General features: G+C 36.7%; 1 protein-coding gene across 4 annotated transcripts in view; it reads left to right on the forward strand.

The window, feature by feature from the left end:
* LOC150095144 (sorting nexin lst-4-like) overlaps nucleotides 1–15,171 on the forward strand; it is a 189,471-nt gene that overhangs the window by 142,619 nt on the left and 31,681 nt on the right. For all 4 annotated transcript variants that reach the window (XM_090411144.1, XM_090411141.1, XM_090411143.1 and 1 more), the window contains 2 exons: nucleotides 7,716–7,792; nucleotides 7,982–8,071. In XM_090411144.1, the coding sequence (XP_090267270.1) occupies nucleotides 7,716–7,792; nucleotides 7,982–8,071 (167 nt within the window). The remainder of the gene's footprint in view (nucleotides 1–7,715; nucleotides 7,793–7,981; nucleotides 8,072–15,171) is intronic.

Here is a 15,171-nt window from a genome sequence, read left to right on the forward strand (position 1 = left end):
CACCTTCTTCATATTTATTTTCTATGTTCTTGCCAAAGTCCTCCCATGACTTTTGTTTAGCTAGTTTTACATTTGTCTCTGTATTCTCTAAGAGCACAAGGTGACTTACAAGAACTTTTGATATGCTTTCTTCTTTTCCTTCACTGCCCCTTTAACTTCCTGTGTCCACATTGGAGTTCTGAATTTTCTAACCCTGCAGACAACCTCACCACATGCCTCTCTGGCTGAATCAATCAGGGTTTTCTTCAAGGTTTGCCACTGAATCTCCAAGGTTTGGTTCCTGTTCTCAAACTCTTTTATTTTTTTTTCAATAATCTTTGTTTATTTTAGTCTACAGTTTACATCTGAGAGCTGCTCAACTTTTATTCTCTTTAAAACCTTCTTACATGTCATTTTTTTCAATATGAAATTCAATTTTATCCTGCTGAAGACTGAATAGTGATCACTTCCAATTTCAAATCCTCTGTACACTCTGGTGTCCTGCACCAGGGAGAAAACATCACTATCAACAATAACATAGTCAATGAGACTTTTCTTCTTCCTTGCCTCTTCTCTCCATGTGAATTTGTGCACATTTTTATGTTGGAACATGGTGTTAGTAATAACCAGTCCATGTCCTGAGCAGAAATCTAACAGATATTTGCCATTATTATTAGCTTTGCTTTTTTTGTATTTTTGTATGTCTGACAATCACTTCCTACTCTGCTGTTTAGATCCCCAACAAGGACCAACTTTTCCTTTTTCATTGTGTCAGTAGCTTTCTCTAGAGCCTCAAAAAGTTCCTATACTACCTTAGTTGAGCCTTCTGTGGGACCATAGGCACAAATAAGTCTCATTGTCCAGTTCCCCATTCTGATATTTGACCCTATCACTCTAATTGAGACTGCTTGCCATTCAAGAAGTTTAGCCTCATATTTAGTGTTGAATACTCCTTTTCCTTGATTGTCATTGCCTGAATATAACATTTTGTATTTATTGCTCAGAAAGGTCTCACCAGTTTTTGTCTTTTTTGTTTCAGTCATAGTTATTTTAACTCTAAAATGCATGCTCACATCACTATCCCGCACAAAAGTTAGGTATCATTTCAACATTGGTTCACCGTGCTCACTCAGTATTTTCCGATGAGGAAGAACTAAAAAGTGAGCTAGCATATCTGGAAAGAACTTTCTTAAATTATGGATACTCTTCCAAAAACATTAAGAGGCAACTATAATAGCGCCCTAGAAACAATACAGAGATCCTTAACAACTCCAAGGGTTATATTTCTTTATCTTTCATCAACTCACTCTCCCGGAAACTAGGAAGAATTTTGAAAAAATTTAATATTAAAACGTGTTTTTCAACTCTTCCAAAACTAAGGTGTTCTAAGCCACCCAAAACAGGCCCATAACCATCTTTAGTTCCCCAGTGTATACAAGGTAATATGTGATTGTGGGAGGCCATACTATGGCCAGACTGAGAAGTCAATCCTCCTACGGCTAGAAGAACATCAGAGAGACATTTCATATAATAGAGTAACAGCAAGCGCACTCTCAAGTCACGTCTTATTTTTAATGAACACAAACGATGAAGGCCACCAACACGGAGTAGATTGGTATGCAACATCCAACATTTATATTTGTCATGATGAAGTGGAATGGTGCATAGTTGAGTCCAAAGAAATTGCCCTAGACTCGTCTCATATCAACAGCAATTTTAGTTATAGTCTACCTGACTCTCATAGTTCTGCCATTAGGTACTGGCGTACGCGTGATCTCATACGCTCACATTTGCACAACAATAGAACTACAGAACAGACTATAATGACAATTCAAACTTAACTTCAGTTCACAAGTCTGTTATTATAATAGCACAGTGTTTTTATGGTTTTTTAATATGTTTTTTAATTTGCTTTTAGTAAATAAATGGATACTCTTCCAAAAGGTAATATGTGATTACCTTTTGGTAATCACATATTACCTTTTGGAAGAGTATCCATTTTTTTATGTTTTTTAATTTGCTTTTAGTAGTGTTACCACACCCGAAGAAGTCATTTTTGACGAAACATGTTGTGTGCTCCATTAAATTATCTATTTTCTCGATTTCAGTCAGTCAAAAAAAGGTAAGGTAACTATTTTCTGGGCCGTTCTCCCAAATTAGGAAAATATCGTCCCTGTAACATAGCCAGATTTTGGCTATGTTATTCCTAAAGAACTTTTTCTTATGAAAATAGAAAAAGCTGCCTTTAATCTACCAACACAGGATGCAAACTTACTTAGGTTTTTTTATATGTTTTTTAATTTGCTTTTAGTAGTGTTACCACACCCGAAGAAGTCATTTTTGACGAAACATGTTGTGTGCTCCATTAAATTATCTATTTTCTCGATTTCAGTCAGTCAAAAAAAGATCAATATATATATATATATATATATATATGATGATGATGATAATGATGAACAGCCTATTTTTCTATCCACTGCAGGGTTAAAGGCTCTCCCATTTTGGGAGGTTTCGGTCTATTACTTCCATGGTGAACCAGTCCATATTGGGCGTATTTATACTTGAGTGAATGAATGTATGAGGGTGGATGACAGTCACAAACATCCATGCCTATGCGGTATATATATATATATATATATATATATATATATTTATTTATATTATTTATATATATATATATACATACATATATATATTTACAGAGTAATTGGCTCGGTTAAATGACGTTTAAAATTATTAACTGACTTAAACTCCGAGAAAAAATACAAGAGATTTAATAAGGTTTCACTACTAGTTTCATCAGAAATGCCTACTTCATCAGGTGAATACAGTACCATGGAGAAAACAACATCTTAAAAATATATTGTACTTTAGACAAAACAGAGTTTAGAACAAGTAGCAGTTGTGTTTGAAATTGAGTCTGAGTGTTAGTTCTAGCATGAAGCACTGTGCGTGTGAATGATATCATGAGTGTGTCAAAACTGGATTACAGTGCTATGTGAATCGGGCAAGCTGTAACTGAGATTGCTGTTTAGATGGGCAGGGTAAAGAGCTATTTCTTTGCATTCCAAGATATGTCTTTCTAATTCATCAAAGCATTTATGGATGTTTGAAGTTGAGTTCCACTCTATTTGATGTTGTCGTCCTTCAACATTGATATTGGCTGAGAATAAAACATGGCTGGATAGGCACTAGCACGGACTCTGTTATAAGAAATGTCACTTGGTGTTCTTCTAGGCAGAGAGAGATGGACTTTTCTGTCTGGCCATAATATTTTTTGCTGCAGCTGCAAATGATTTTATATACTCCTGGGAACTGAAGAAGGTTGTGTTTTACTATAGGTTGACTGAGGTAAGATCGGAGTTTTGGAAAGGTGGAGAAATATGTTTTAACATTAAATTTCTGCAGGATTTTCGCTAGCTTAGGAGAAAGAGAACTTATATATGGTAAGGAGATGTAGCCTGTTGGGCTTGAGTTATCTTCATTACTATGTTGATTACGTATATTAAGACAATTATAGAATTTTTAGGAGAGTAACCATTATTTAAGAAAGTTCTTTTAAGGTAACTAAGTTCTTGTTGAAGTTTCTCTTCTTCTGACAACAAGGATCTTGCCTGATGAGCCAGTGTGGAAATAATTCCTAATTTCTGAGGGGGGTAGTGGTGAGACGAAGCACGTAGGTATCTATCGGTGTGTGTTGGCTTTCTAAAGATAGAAATCTTGAGCCCATCTGTTGTTCTGGTAAGTTTTATATCTAGAAAATCTAAAACACCATTAACTTTTGGTTTGGATGTGAAGTTTATATTTTGATGAAAATTGTTTAAATGATCCAGAAAGGTTTGTAAGTTTTCTGGGCCGTTCTCCCAAATTAGGAAAATATCATCCCTGTAACATAGCCAGATTTTGGCTATGTTATTCCTAAAGAACTTTTTCTTATGAAAATAGAAAAAGCTGCCTTTAATCTACCAACACAGGATGCAAACTTACTTAGGATAGAAGCTATTGTTGTTCAGAATAAAATGATGAGTAATCCTTTTTTCCCACCCAACACTAACTTACCTCATAAGGAGAGTATAAGGACATGCTTATGCCTCCGGACAGAGAATGTGCCATTTAACAATCCAAGAACATGTAAATATCCAAATGTGTGAGCTCGAGACAATGTTAAAATAGCCTATGAGTTAAGTAGAAATTAGTTGTAAGTGAATTAAAATATAAAATCATGTATAAATTTCCAAGTAAATGTGTATAAGCTAGAGCAAACTTTAAGCCATGTAAAAGCAGTTCGTAGCCACGGCGTCCAGTCGGCAGCTACCGTATGCATGACGACACTTCCGCGTGAGGGAGCTGTTTTGGAGTATAAAGGTTTCGGCAGGAATTCGAATCACTCTCTTGTCTCTTGTCTCCGGGTTTCGTCAGCACCTAGTCCTGTCGGAGAGCTGTGTAGAGCTTGTCACCACGTGTAGCAAGAATCCTCCCCTTGCTATGCATGCTATGTGGGTCAAGGCTGCAACTACAATGTATTCAGATCCATAAGAAGAAAGAGCCACTGATGAAATCAACGTCAGTGTTCAAATCTGTGTATGAGTGTTTTTCGGTTCATATGGAAACAAAGGAATAGCAAGACCGCCATCAGTGAAGGTACAGTAAGCCGACCAAAGTATCCAGTTCAAGGCAAGAATGGTAAGCGGAAGATTTTCTTATGTTAAATGTTGAATTAAAGCAACCGAAGAGTAGGAAACAGAAGTTAAGGAAGCATGCTCTATCTGTGTAGTGTTATAGGAACAGTCTGCGATTTGGACACTTTTGTCTACAGTTGAGAAGGAAGCATATTAGGCTCCAGCCGAACAGGAGGCCGAGGTCCGAACTGTTTGTGTGATTTAAGAACAGTAATGTTATATGGTCAGAACGTAACTAATTGTTAACTAAATTTTTGGAGGGGAGATTAAGTAAGATTAAGAAGTATTATTCTAGAGAAATTCATGTCAGAAGTATTGAGTTGTCTTGTGTATATATGAAATATTACATGTGTGATAATATTAGGTAACTTAGTTATAAGAGTTTGAGAATAGATATATGTTTAGAAGTGAGGAATTTATGTCAAGTAAGGGACTATAGTATAGAAGTTTTGTTTGTGATTAATTAAGTAAAGGGAACCCAGACTCTTTTAAGATTAAGGATTTGACTAACATGTATACTTGTCTTTGTGCAATAATAAATGTGTTTCTTAAAATATAATCAAATGAGTTTGTCATCCTTTCTGTGGATTTGAGCTACCGTTTGGAAAATTTTGTACCGTGCATTTAAGGGGAAACCATTAGTGATAGAAGAATTGGGACCATGACTGCTTACTTCTTGATCCCTACATTTTTTTAAGTATTCTTGGATGACATATCAGAATTTAGTTGCCAGCTGGCGCAGTCTTTGATCAATATAAATTCGTCAGCAAACGCATATCTGATATTAAGTGATTCAAACATTTATATTAACTGTAAGGCTAAAGTAAAGACATATAAAGATAGTCACAGTCACACACCAGACTAACCTCCTAGATATAACACTATATTTGCAATCAACAACAGTAGACCTCCCGTTGACAACATCTCCCGTTCGGAGAGAAAAGCTATTCATCAACTGCGGAATAATAAAGATATCATCATTTTGCCAGCTGACAAAGGAAATGTGACTGTCATCCTGAATAGATCCAATTATCTCCTCAAGATCTGTGAATTATTAGATTGTAATACTTACTCTGAACTTCAAAGAGATCTCACAAGAAAATTACATAACCGGACAAATAATCTCCTCAAATCCATCTCAGAATTACCTAGGAATATCTGCCTATTGCTCCGCTCTCTTCATCCACTTATTCCTCATTTAGATGGCCTTCTGAAGATCCACAAAGAAAACACTCTTCTTAGACCAATAGTTGAAGACATTGACTCCCCTACTTACAATCTCTCGAAATATCTCGCTTCCTCCTTTAAACATCCCACAGGAAAATCCTTTTCATATATCAAAAACCTCTACTGATTTTGTCTCGAAGATAAAGAACATCCAACTTAATGAAGCAGAGAGAATGGTAAGCTTCGCCATAGTCTCACTATTCACCAACGTTCCAACCCAGGAAGTCCTTAGCCTTTTAAAAAACAAGTTATCTAAAAAGATTTTTGCCTTACTTGTGCATTGTGTGAAATCAGGCTACTTCTTATTTGAAGACAAGATCTACAAACAGAACAGTGGTTTGGCAATGGGTAGCCCATTGTCTCCGGTACTAGCCACTGAAACTCAAAATCTGGCTACGTTACATGGATGACATTTTCCTAATTTGGGAGCATGGTCCAGAAAACTTAGAAACCTTTCTGAATCATTTAAACATTTTCATCAAAATATAAACTTCACATCCGAACCAGAAGTTAATGGTGTTTTAGCTTTTCTAGATATAAAACTTACTAGAACAATGGATGGGCTCAAGATTTCTATCTTTAGAACGGCAACGCACACCGATAGATACCTACATACTTCGTCTCACTACTATCACCCTCACAAATTAGGAATTATTTCCACACTAGCTCATCGGGCGAGATCCTTGTTGTCAGAAGATGAGGAACTTCCACAAGAACTTAGTTACCTCAAAAGGACTTTCTTAAATAATGGTTACTCTCCTAAAACTATCTATAATTGTCTTAGTGTACATAATCAACATAGTAATGAAGATAACTCAAACCCAACAGCCTACATCTCCTTACCGTATATAAGTTCTTTTTCTCCTAAACTAGTGAAAATCCTGCAGAAATTGAATGTTAAAACATATTTCTCCACCTTTCCAAAACTCCGATCTTACCTCAGTCAACCTATAATAAAACACAACCTTCTTCAGTTCCCAGGAGTATACAAAATCATTTGCAGCTGCGGCAAACCATATTATGGCCAGACAGAAAAGTCCATCTCTCTCCACCTAGAAGAACACCAGCGTGACACGTCTTATAACAGAGTTCATGCTAGTGCACTATCCAACCTTTTTATTCTTGGCCAATACTAATGTTGAAGGACGACAACATCAAATAGACTGGAACTCAACTACAAACATCCATAGATGCTCCAATGAATTAGAAAGATGTATCTTGGAATCCAAAGAAATAGCTCTCGACCTTGCCCATCTAAACAGCAATCTCAGTTACAGCCTGCCCGATTCACATAGCACTGTAATCCAGTTTTGGCGCACTCGTGATACCATTCACATGCACTATGCTCCATGCTAGAACTAATGCTTGGACTCAATTTCAAACACGACTACTACTTGTTCTAAATTCTGTTTTGTCTAAAGTACAATATTTTTAAGATGTTGTTTCCTCCATGGTACTGTATTCACCTGTCAGCATTTCCGATGAAACCTTATTAAATCTCTTGTATTTTTTCTTGGTGTTTAAGTCAGTTAATAATTTTAAACATATATATATATATATATATATATATATATATATATATATATATATATATATTTATTTATTTATTTACTTATATGTATATTAGCATCTGTCTGAAGTGAGTCATGTTCATTAACAAGTCTATTTCTATTTTTGAACACTTAGTTTGAAAATTAGTTTTAAGCTCTATGTTCTATGAAACGATCTTTTGTTATTCTCTTGTTATAATAACAAGCAGTCTGAATTTTATTTCAGGCTACTTGTTGCATAAGTATTTTATGATGATTTAATTTTTATTTTCAATTTCAGATTCGCCTACATTAACTAACGCAGTAAGATATACTGCTGATTCATATGAAACAATTGGAAATTTGTATGGTGAGCAAGTATGTAAACGTTTATCATCAGTTCTTTATTTGAAATAATGTGGATTAATGATGTATTGTAAAATAAATTTTGGTATTTTTAAAGAATCCTATCTTTAAGAGACATAAATTATTAATATATATTTCCTATGTTTGTCCCAAAGCCTCTGTCTTTAATTGCACATTTATGTAATTATTTATTTATAACAGCCTAAGAATGACTTGGAACCACTTTCGGATGTTTTGCATGAATACAAGGGAATATTAGCATCCTGGCCTGAGATTTTGCAAATTCAAAAGGTTTGATATTACTTTATGTAATGAATATAAAGAAAAAAATTAGAGAATAAAATGAGATCCTAAAATTATTACAGTACTTCTATAATTATATAAATAAATAAATAAATATATATATATATATATATTTGCAGAATTACTGGAGTCAGTCATATCGAACTTTAATTGTCTGTGTTGAAAGTATGTCACATTTCCATAGTAATAAAAACTGTGGTAATAAAGACTGTTCATGTATTGCTATTTACCTTCTATTGTTATTCAAAGTTGTATATTCCCATTTGAAAGACCCTGTGTGTGTATAGTTTCAACACAGGTGGTTAAAGTTCGATATGACTGCCTCCAGTAATTCTGCATACATCCCATCTGTACTCAATTTCCTGCTCCACATGGCAGAGCTTATCTGGCATAACTTCAGCAATGGTGGTGGTAATTCTGGAATGCAGCTCATCCATATTGGCTGAGAATGGTGGTACAAACAATCCATCTTTCACACTAATGGTGTAAGGTTGGGGGGGGGGGATGCCGTGGCCATGCTACAGTCGTCCAGTCTACGAATCCATCTAACTGGAAAATGGGAACTTATGAGGAGGTGGTCCATCTTGCTGGAAATGTAAGCATCTGTCGTGGTCATCATCATCATCTAATTGTGGTATTCAGCATCCTTGTAGCATGCTCAGATATGTTTATTTTCTCAAAACCAAACACACAATGTGCTTGCTCTGCATCCTCAAAAGTCACTATTTTCAAATGGTGTGACATATCACGCCATCTAGTATTGTCATTTGGTAATAAAGTTACATGACCAAAAATTTATGTGTTTCACAATATTATGACACTCACTCAGTTTTTGTATGTCTTCTAAGTATTATCATTATTTTATTATTATTATTCACGCCTCCATGGAGTCAAAAGACTCATCGTGGGAGGTCCTTCCTAAGAAACACAAAGTCTATCAAGACTCATCGAGGGGAGGTCCCCCCGAGAAACACAAAGTCTATCATACCACTCCACTCGTTGACCGTTCTTGCTCTCACCACTCCATCAGGCAATGCATTCCATGGTTCAACCACCTTCCATGCAAAGAAACCACTCCTCACCCTGTTGCAAACAGTTTCCTTTCATAACTTCCAGGGATGGCCTCTTGTCATCACTCCTTCCTGCTGTTCAACAAGCAAAAGAACTCCCCAGTGTCAACCCTGTAACCACCTCTCAACAGTATAAAAGTCTCAATCATATCACCTCTCCTTCTTCTATCCACCAAACTCTGCAGTCCACATTCCCTCAGCCAATGCTCATAACTATCATTGTACAGTCCTGAAACCATCTTTGTTATCTGCCTTTGGACCAAATTTAGGAACAATAGTCCAAATGTGGTCTGATCAGAGTCTTATACAACGGAATGATAACTGTTTTATCTCTGCAGGTCAGCGTTCTTCTCATTATTGCAGCAATCCTCTGTGTTACCTTCAACATCTTTGCAATACGTCCCCTAAATTTCAGGTTTCTATCAATCATCAACCCCAGATCTCTTGTCTCCCCTACTTCCTCCAGTATAGCTCCTCCCATAACTAATTCTCTATTCTCCTGCAAAGTTGTATACATCCTTTCGAAAAACCCTGTGTGTGTGTGTGTATATGTATGTATGTATGTATATATGTATATATATATATATATATATTGAAAAGCTTTAATGACTGTTACCGAGAGATAAAGAGATGACAAGATATATTTAAAAAGATACTACTAGTTTACTAGTTTCGTTGAATAGATCAACATCCTCAGGTATCACAATCAAAGAAATATATAAAAAATTACAGAGACTTAAAATTGTAATAACAGAACAAGTATAAAAACACAGTAGCGTGTTTGAAAAACAAATGCGAGTATGAGTTCCAAACAAACGTATACTACGCGCTATCGCGAGTGCAACGTGTGTATCAGAGAGATTGTAACTCAAGCTGTTGTTGATATGAGAGGAATCTAGAGAAATTTCCCTGGATTCGACAATCTTTCTTTTGAGTTCATCATAGCACACATGGATGTTAGAAGTTTGAGTCCAGTTTACAATGTGTTGGCGGCCTTCGTCTGAGTTAGCTGAAAAGAGAACGTGGCTAGAGAGAGCGCTAGCTCTAGTCCTGTTATAGGAGATATCTCTATGGTGTTCATCCAAACGTAGAAGGATGGATTTGGCAGTCTGCCCATAGCATGGCTTTCCACAATCACACAAAATCTTGTACACTCCTGGAAACTGAGTAGGAAGATGTTTTTGTTTATGTTTGCTAAGTAATGAACGAAGTTTTGGAAGCGTAGTGAAGCAAGTTTTGAAGTTAAATTTCTTGAGAATCTTGGCCAGTTTTGGTGAGAGAGAGCTGATGTAAGGCAAGGAGATGATGGCTCTTGTGGAAGAGGAATCTTCAGAAGTAGTTGAGTGCCTGGGGGAAAGAAATTTGTCAATTTTCTTTGGAGAGAAACCATTGTTAATGAAAGTTTTTTTAAGAAAAAGGAGTTCATTTTCAATTTCTGTTTCTCCTGTAAGTAATGATTTGGCTCGGTGAGCTAAGGTGGAAATAATACCACATTTTTGTGGATGATAGTGATGGGAGGAAGCATGAAGGTATCTATCAGCATGAATAGGCTTTCTAAAAATTGAGAATTTAATGCTCTCAGCACATCTGGTAAGTTTGAGGTCTAAAAAGGGAAGGCAGTCATCTGATTCCAGTTCGAAGGTGAAAGAGATTTTTTCGTGGTACTTGTTTAGGTGGTCTAAAAATAAATAGAGGTTATTGACACCGTCTTCCCAGATGAGGAAAATATCATCAATATAGCGGTACCAGACTTTTTGGTTTAAAGTGAAAGGAGTTAATAGCTTTTTCTTCAAAATCGTTGAGAAATATATCCGCAAGAATCGGAGAGAGTGGGCTGCCCATAGCCAGACCTGAGTTTTGTAAGTAGATCTTATTATCATATTTGAAGTATCCTGACTTTATGCAATGGGAGAGAAGAGCAAAGAGTTTTTTTGATAATTTGTTCTTGAGAAGATTGAGGACTTCTTGAGCAGGTACATTTGTAAAGAGAGAAACAATATCAAAACTGGCCATTAAATCTGTTTTTTTACGTTTGATGTCCTTGATTTTAGAAACAAAATCTGCAGAGTTTTTAATATGTGAAGAGGAAATTCCAGAAAGATTTCTTAGAAAACTCGCGAGATATTTGGAGAGATTATAAGTAGGAGAGTGTATGCCCTCAACTATAGGTCTGAGTGGGCAGTTAGTTTTGTGAATCTTGGGGAGACCATACAGTCGAGGTATCAAGGGATGAAGTGACCTAAGAGAAAGCCAAATGTTTCTTTGTAACTCTAAGGTGGTCTTTAATAAATTATTAGTTCTATTGTATAGTTCCATCGTAAGGTCACTAGCAATTTCTGAGTAAGTATCACTATTTAAAAGTTCCAAGATTTTATTATGGTAATCAGACTTGTTTAAGATGACAGTTGCATTCCCTTTGTCTGCCGGAAGAATAACTATGTTACTATTATCTTTCAAGGACTTGATAGCTGTCCTTTCAGAGTAAGAAATATTGTCAGGTGGAGGTCTAGCTTTATTTATAATTTATAGAGAAAATTGCTTCCATATGGAGGAGGTTAGCTTCTCTGTTTGGTAATAAAGAAGCTGCCTTTTCTATCTTTGTTAAGAGATGTTCTCTATGGAACTACGATGGAACTACACAATAGAACTAATAATTTATTAAAAACCACCTTAGAGTTACAAAAAAACATTCGGCTTTCTCTTAGGTTTCTCTTTTTTTCTCTCTCAGAAAAAAAGGGAATGAAATGGTTTCAGTGATTGAGATTATTTGCCCCCAAATGGGGCGAATAATTGCACCGGCCTTGTTGGCTGAGTGGTTAGCATATCTGCTCTCCAGCCAAAAGGCTGCGGGTTTGAATCTTTTGTAGGCATGGATGTTTGTGATTGTCTTAAAAAAATATTAGTGGTGTTGGTGGGCGGTAGATGGCGTTGGTGTATATGAGGAAAGTAGTTGCAGTTTGTTGTAGTTGGTGGATTGAGTAGTAGAGATGGGGAATTGTGGAGTAGGCGCCCTCCTTCAATGAGTCTTTGGACTCCCTGGAGGTGTCATGTAATAATAATAATAATAATAATAAATCATTGGAATAATAGAAACATGGTTGAGTGAAGATGATATCGTAATGGGAATAGAAATGGAAGGGTACAGTATTTTTTGTGAGTATAGAAAGGACAGGAAGGGAGGGGGAGGGCTGCTGATGATAGCAGGGAAATTAAGTCTGCATAAGGTAGACATGAAAGGGGGAAATAGTGGCAGTAGTTATGAGGCAGTGTGGTGTAACACGGAGCTTAAGCATGAAATCAAATCTGGAAAAAGAAAGTAATTTGGAGGAAGTACAAGATGAATAATGGTAATCAGTCACATGAAGAATATAAAGTACAAGCCAGGAGAGTGACTCAGTTATTAAAGAAAACAAAAGTATTGTATAAGGAGAAAATGGCAAATCAGGCTAAGAAAAACCGTAGAGAGGTTTTTAGATATGTGGCAAGTAGAAGGAAGAATGATCATGGAAAGATGAAGTTGAGGGATGAAAGTGGTAGAATGGTTACTGCTGCAGAAGACATTGTTGAGGTATTCAGCGATCAATTTATAAGGGTGTTTCATCCTGATCAGGGTGGAATCATGAGGAACTTAAGTGTAGAGGACATAGGAGAGGATAGCTTAATTATGAGTGAGCAGGAGGTATTTGAGGAAATAAATAACCTTGATGTTAATTAGACGATAGGATTTGATGACATATCACCATGCATCTTAAGGGAATGTTCCAGGGAACTGGCAGTAGCATTGGCATGCCTGTTTAATAAAAGTTTTGCAACAGCACAGGTTTCAAGGGAGTAGAAGGAGGGTAAAATTGTTCCACTGCATAAAGGCAGTGATAAGCTGTAACTTCAAATTATAGCCCAGTCTGTATATCTGGAGTTGTGGGGAAGGTCCCAGAGAGATTGGTGAGAAGCAGGATACAGAAATGGGTTGATAACAGCAGTATTCTCTGTGGTTATCAGCATGGGTTTGTTAAGAGGAGATCATGTTTCACTAACTTACTTATGTACTATAACAAGGTGACAAATATCTTGGACAAGGGAGATGCATATATGGTGGGGTACTTGGATTTTGCAAAGGCTTTTGATAGACTGCCACATGACAAGCTCTTAAATAAATTGAAACAGATGGGATTGGATAACAGACTTCTGTGTTGGATCAGTGACTGGCTGTCAGATAGGTATCAGAAAGTTGTATATGGGGGTGCAGTATATCGGAAGAGAAAGGTCACCAGTGGTGTGCCGCAGGGTTCAGTTTTGGGGCCATTGTTGTTCAATTTGTATGTTAATGATATTGGGTTGGGTTTAACTAGTGGTATCCAGCTGTTTGTGGATGATGCAAAACTGGGGGAGAGCAATGCACAGTCAGGCTGATGTTAATGCCTAAGAGGACTTAAATAGATTGCATGAATGGGCAGGTAAGTAGAACTATCAGTTCAATGTTGCCAAGTGTAAGGTTTTGAGATTTGGTAAGCAACAATGGGATGCAAAGTATACACTTGGTGGGAAAACTTTAACAGAAGTAGAGGAGATGAGACATCTAGGAGTGATGGTGGACAAGGACCTGAAATTCAGGGGCCACATTGCACAAGTTGTGAAGACATCACATTGAATAATGGCAATGATGTGGAGAACCCTGAGATGCAGAAATAGACAGGTTATGATTCCATTGTATAAGGCCTTGATCAGGCCTCATAGGGATTATTGTGCACAGATTTGGTTGCCAGGTTTTCATGGTGACGAGGATATGTTGGAAAGGGTACAGAGAAGGTAGTCAGTAGTCAGTGGTCTTTTGAATGTGAAGTATGACGACAGATTGAGAGAATGTAAGTTGCAGAGCCCCGTGAATAGGAGGAACAGGGGTGATATGATTGAGACAATAAGCTGGTCAGGGGTTGTTATTAGGTAGACATGGAAGAGATTTTTCATAGAATGGAGAGGGGAGTAGAACAAGAGGCTATTACTGGAAACTGTATAAAGAGGGTGTGAGCAAAGGAGTGAGAAGCAGGTTCTTTGCATGGAGGGTGGCTGGTGAGTGGAATGCATTGCCTGAGTGTGTTGTGGATGTGGACACATTGAATCAGTTTATGACGCAGTTGAATGAGCATTGTATGCAATAGTGAGTACCTCCCACGATGAGTCTCTGACTCCATGGAGGTCAAATGTTAATAATAATAATAATAATAATAATATATATATATATATATATACCATACGTTAAAGATGTCAATTTTAAACCTGGTTTTACTCCATTTCCCAAGTAAGCAAACAGACAAATATAAGTCAAGTTTGCACCTGCATGTATTGTAAGTCTAGGTGACCCATAAAGTAGTACAAGGCAACTCGTGATAAAGGGTGGAATAAGCTGTGATCACTATTCTTAATATTTACCCTTAATGCAAAGCCCATCTCCTTGTGGAGATGTATGATGCTATGCATTAAATGCAAGGGGCCACTACCCAGACTGGTTTCAACCTTTATTGAGGTCTCATCAGTGGGAGCCAGGCTTAAAAATACCAAGGTTAAGTAATACAGAGCTTATAAGTATTTTACCAAAACAAGTTACCATAATATGCTTTGACCTTATTAAATAAAAATCTCAGGATGAGAGATAGATGTAGAAAGTTTTTTACCTTGGGTATAATATATGTTAAAGATGCCAAGCTATTTTAAACCTGGTTTTACTCCATTTCCCAACTCGTGGTAAAGCTCTGATCACTATTCTTAATATTTACCCTTAATGCAAAACCCATCTCCTTGAGGAGTGGGAAATGGAGTAAAACCAAGTGTATGATGCATAGCATCATTCATCTTCTCAAGGAGATAGGCTTTGCATTAAGGGTAAATATTAAGAATAGTGATCAGAACTTATTCCATCCTTTACCAAGAGTTGCCTTGACTTGTACTACTTTACAGGTCACCCAGACTTGCAATACATGCAGGTGCAAACTTGACTTATATTTGTCTGTTTGCTTACTTGGG

This window comes from Typopeltis vanoorti, chromosome 21, assembly GCF_054136105.1.
Source record: "Typopeltis vanoorti isolate ZY-2024b chromosome 21, IOZ_Tvanoo_1.0, whole genome shotgun sequence".
Lineage (NCBI taxonomy): Eukaryota > Metazoa > Arthropoda > Arachnida > Uropygi > Thelyphonidae > Typopeltis > Typopeltis vanoorti.